At 42.8% G+C, this 5,193-nt stretch overlaps 1 protein-coding gene across 1 annotated transcript in view; it reads right to left on the minus strand.

The window, feature by feature from the left end:
- Positions 1 to 280: 280 nt before the first annotated feature.
- Positions 281 to 5,193, minus strand: part of LOC133623047 (cytospin-A) — a 68,870-nt gene continuing 63,957 nt past the window's right edge. Inside the window, exon 16 of the mRNA XM_061985967.1 lies at positions 281 to 1,138. Within this exon, the coding sequence (XP_061841951.1) occupies positions 1,049 to 1,138 (90 nt within the window). The 3' untranslated portion in view covers positions 281 to 1,048. The remainder of the gene's footprint in view (positions 1,139 to 5,193) is intronic.

Raw genomic sequence — 5,193 nt, forward strand, 5'->3', positions numbered from 1 at the left:
AGGAGGGTGCAGCTGGCCATCACATAAAGAAATGTGAGTTATTTATGACTGGCAACAGATCTCTATTTAAAAAATACGGTCTTTGTGCTATTTTGTGGTCATTTGTCATTATTAAAGGCATTGAGCCTCTACATGAAATATGCTAAAAGCAATCCAAAGTTGGTCAACGGATGCTAAACTAGCCGGAAACAAAGCATCTTAACTTTGTGTTACAGGTGACAAAGCAAAGATTTTCTAATACCATATCTCAAGTTTCATTTCTACACTATGCAATAAAAAAAAATGAGTATAAAGCCCCTGAGCCGTACTTTGGACACCACTGTTCTAATCACACAAAATATGTAAGTAAATCTTTGACATGCATGCAAACTATGACAGTTTTTATCCTAGTGTTTCGCCAATAAATAAACAAGCTCCTGTTTATTCCCATGACATCCTTTCAGCTTATGTATGTAGTGTCATTTCTAAAGCCCTCTTGAACTCGGTCCTTGGGTGAACCCGCGCTCTACGTGACAAAACGAAGAACCCCGAAAGCAAACAGTGCTACGTTTGCAATCGGACGAACGCGGTGAATGATCGTCGTGCTCTATTAAAAGCCAGCTTAAAATGTCTCTTAGTGTTGCGGAGCACGTTCTTCTGCGTTTTGACGTGATCTGATCACTGAGGCATCAATCATCACACTACAGTGAAGGCATCTCGAGAAGGCTCGAGGAAAACAACTAAAAAAGACGCCGGGCTGCATCGTAAGCGTGACTGATATGTTATTGAGCAGCAGCAGATGTTTCCTTCCGCATCAAAAAAAAAAAAAAAAAAAAAAAGCTTCTTGTTTTGAAGCGAGCGGAGGAAAACGTTGAAGGCACTGAGGCGCGGTGACTTCACCATCACCCGTCGCTTCTTACACGGCGAGGACTCATGGCGGCACTGCGTAGCGTCTGCACTCAAGGATCTTCACATGAGTGTGTGTGCGTGCGTGTGTGTGTGTGTGGGGTACTCCAGTGAGGTATAGTTGTGATGTCAAGGCGGCGATGCTGTGGCAGCGTGCAGGAAGTCAGGTCTCAAAGTATTTGTAGATAGCTGTGACGTATGTCATGACGCTCTGCCAGTCCGGCCGTTCCGTGTGCACCATCTCGTTGATGTCCTGACACAGAAAATACAAGAAGAAGAAAGTTCAACTTCCAGTGCTTCACGTACATTTATCTACAAAACCCATGATGATGGCACGTTGTGTAAATAGTAAATAAAAACAGAATACAATGATTTGCAAATCCTTTTCAACTTATATTCAATTGAATAGACTGTAAAGACAAGATATTTAAAGGGGAACATTATCACAATTTCAGAAGGGTTAAAACCATTAAAAATCAGTTCCCAGTGGCTTATTTTATTTTTCGAAGTTTTTTTCAAAATTTTACTCATCACGCAATATCCCTAAAAAAAGCTTCAAAGTGCCTGATTTTAACCATCGTTATATACACCCGTCCATTTGCCTGTGACGTCACATAGTGATGCCAATACAAACAAACATGGCGGTTAGGACAGCAAGGGTTAGCGACATTAGCTCGGATTCAGACTCGGATTTCAGCGGCTTAAGCGATTCAACAGATTACGCATGTATTGAAACGGATGGTTGTAGTGTGGAGGCAGGTAGCGAAAACGAAATTGAAGAAGAAACTGAAGCTATTGAGCCATATCGGTTTGAACCGTATGCAAGCGAAACCGACGAAACGACACGACAGCCAGCGACGACGAATTCGGCGATCGCCTTCTAACCAACGATTGGTATGTGTTTGTTTGGCATTAAAGGAAACTAACAACTATGAACTAGGTTTACAGCATATGAAATACATTTGGCAACAACATGCACTTTGAGAGTGCAGACAGCCCAATTTTCATCAATTAATATATTCTGTAGACATACCCTCATCCGCTCTCTTTTCCTGAAAGCTGATCTGTCCAGTCCAGTTGGAAATGCATCTGCTTTGAGTGTCGCAGGATATCCACACATTCTTGCCATCTCTGTCGTAGCATAGCTTTCGTCGGTAAAGTGTGCGGAACAAACATCCAATTTCTTGCCACTTTGGGCCACTGGTGCAACTTGAATCCGTCCCTGTTCGTGTTGTTACACCCTCCGACAACACACCGACGAGGCATGATGTCTCCAAGGAACGGAAAACAGTCGAAAAAACGGAAAATAACAGAGCTGATTTGACTCGGTGTTTGTAATGTGTTTGAGAAAATGGCAGGTTGCTTCCCGATGTGACGTCACAAGCTCCGAGAGCGAATAATAGAAAGGCGTTTAATTCGCCAAAATTCACCCATTTAGAGTTCGAAAATCGGTTAAAAAAATATATGGTCTTTTTTCTGCAACATCAAGGTATATATTGACGCTTACATAGGTCTGGTGATAATGTCCCCCTTTAACTTTCCAACTGGAAAACTTTTGTTATTTTTTTGCAAATATTAGCTCATCTGGAATTTGATGCCTGCAACATGTTTCCAAAAAGCTGGCACACGTGGCAAAAAAGACTGAGAAAGTTGAGGAATGCTCATCAAACGCTTGTTTGAACAGGCTAATTCGAACTTGCCAACCTTGAGACCTCAAAATTCGGGCCGAGGGGCGGGGTTAAGGGGGGAGGAGTATATTCATAGCTAGAATTCACTGAAATTCAAGTATTTATTTTATATATATATATATATATATATATATATATATATATATATATATATATATATATATATATATATAAATAAAATAAATACTCCTCCCCCTTAACCCGCCCCCCGGGGTGGGCCGGGGGGCGTTTTTTTTATATATATATACAATATATATATATATATTATACATATATATACAATTTCCCCCTCTGTCTTCTTTTTTTTCTCTTTCTATCCCCTCCTGCACCAAATGATAATATAAATACATTTAATAAAGTCGGGGCAGCACGGTGGAGGAGGTGTTAGTGCATCTGCCTCACAATACGAAGGTCCTGAGTAGTCTTGGGTTCAATCCCGGGCTCGGGATCTTTCTGTGTGGAGTTTGCATGTTCTCCCCGTGACTGCGTGGGTTCCCTCCGGGTACTCCGGCTTCCTCCCACCTCCAAAGACATGCACCTGGGGATAAGTTGATTGGCAACACTAAATTGGCCCTAGTGTGTGAATGTGAGTGTGAATGTTGTCTGTCTATCTGTGTTGGCCCTGCGATGAGGTGGCGACTTATCCAGGGTGTACCCCGCCTCCCGCCCGATTGTAGCTGAGATAGGCTCCAGCGCCCCCCGCGACCCCAAAGGGAATAAGCGGTAGTAAATGGATGGATGGATGGCATTTACTAAAGTCAAATACAAATAAGGCAACAAGAGAAGTATCCTACACTTCTCTTTTGTAAAGTAAATCTGAACAGCCGACATCTACATCAACTATATGATTTGCCTGAGAAACTGGACGGGACAAAAAATAAATAAATAAATAAATAAATTAAAAAAAAAATAATAATAATTTCAGTGTTCATTTATTTACACATATACACACATAACACTCCTCTACTCATTATTGTATTTGAAAGTGCAATTCTTTGCAGCCAGTAGCACAGCCTTTGAAGGAGCATAGGTATGGGCAGCATCTGTGAAATTTAATTTGCAGGAGAGGAGTGAGTTTAGCGTTGAATTGTCCATCCTCGTTCTATTCTCTGTCACTATCTTTTTTTGGACATTACTACTTGCCGTAGTTTTGAAGCAATGCATGACGGGAATCCGGATGTTGTGTGTCAGTGTATCAACGTGCCGGCTGGAATAAACACACGCTGAGAAATAGCTCCGTGCCTGCCTACTTTATGGGTTATAGATAAACTTATGGATAACGGAGACATATATAATAGTCTCCTTCTTGTTGTGTGTGCAGTTGTGCACTCTCCAAAAGCCGTAGATGTTATAACGTGACTGGGCCGGCACGCTGTTTATATGGAGGAAAAGCGGACGTGACGACAGGCTGTCCTCACTCAGGTCCGGCTGGAAATCGGGAGAAATTCGGGAGAATGGTTGTCCCGGGAGATTTTCGGGAGAGGCACTGAAATTCGGGAGTCTCTCGGAAAAATCGGGAGGGTTGGCAAGTATGGGCTAATTGGGAACAGGTGGGTGCCATGATTGGGTATAAAAGCAGCTTCTATGAAATGCTCAGTCATTCACAAACAAGGATGGGGCGAGGGTCACCACTTTGTCAACAAATGCGTGAGCAAATTGTCCAACAGTTTAAGAACAACATTTCTCAACCAGCTATTGCAAGGAATTTAGGGATTTCACCATCTACGGTCTGTAATATCATCAAAGGGTTCAGAGAATCTGGAGAAATCACTGCACGTAAGCAGCTAAGCCCGTGACCTTCGATCCCTCAGGCTGTACTGCATCAACAAGCGACATCAGTGTGTAAAGGATATCACCACATGGGCTCAGGAACACTTCAGAAACCCACTGTCAGTAACTACAGTTGGTCGCTACATCTGTAAGTGCAAGTTAAAACTCTCCTATGCAAGGCGAAATCCATTTATCAACAACACCCAGAAACGCCGTCGGCTTCGCTGGGCCTGAGCTCATCTAAGATGGACTGATACAAAGTGGAAAAGTGTTCTGTGGTCTGACGAGTCCACATTTCAAATTGGTTTTGGAAACTGTGGACGTCGTGTCCTCCGGACCAAAGAGGAAAAGAACCATCCGGATTGTTATAGGCGCAAAGTTGAAAAGCCAGCATCTGTGATGGTATGGGGGTGTATTAGTGCCCAAGACATGGGTAACTTACACATCTGTGAAGGCGCCATTAATACTGAACGGTACATACAGGTTTTGGAGCAACATATGTTGCCATCCAAGCAACGTACAATGGACGCCCCTGCTTATTTCAGCAAGACAATGCCAAGCCACGTGTTACATCAACGTGGCTTCATAGTAAAAGAGTGCGGGTACTAGACTGGCCTGCCTGTAGTCCAGACCTGTCTCCCATTGAAAATGTGTGGCGCATTATGAAGCCTAAAATACCACAACGGAGACCCCGGACTGTTGAACAACTTAAGCTGTACATCAAGCAAGAATGGGAAAGAATTCCACCTGAGAAGCTTAAAAAATGTGTCTCAGTTCCCAAACGTTTACTGAGTGTTGTTAAAAGGAAAGGCCATGTAACACAGTGGTGAACATGCCCTTTCCCAACTAC

The sequence above is a fragment of the Nerophis lumbriciformis genome, linkage group LG12 (genome assembly GCF_033978685.3).
Source record: "Nerophis lumbriciformis linkage group LG12, RoL_Nlum_v2.1, whole genome shotgun sequence".
Classification (NCBI taxonomy): domain Eukaryota; kingdom Metazoa; phylum Chordata; class Actinopteri; order Syngnathiformes; family Syngnathidae; genus Nerophis; species Nerophis lumbriciformis.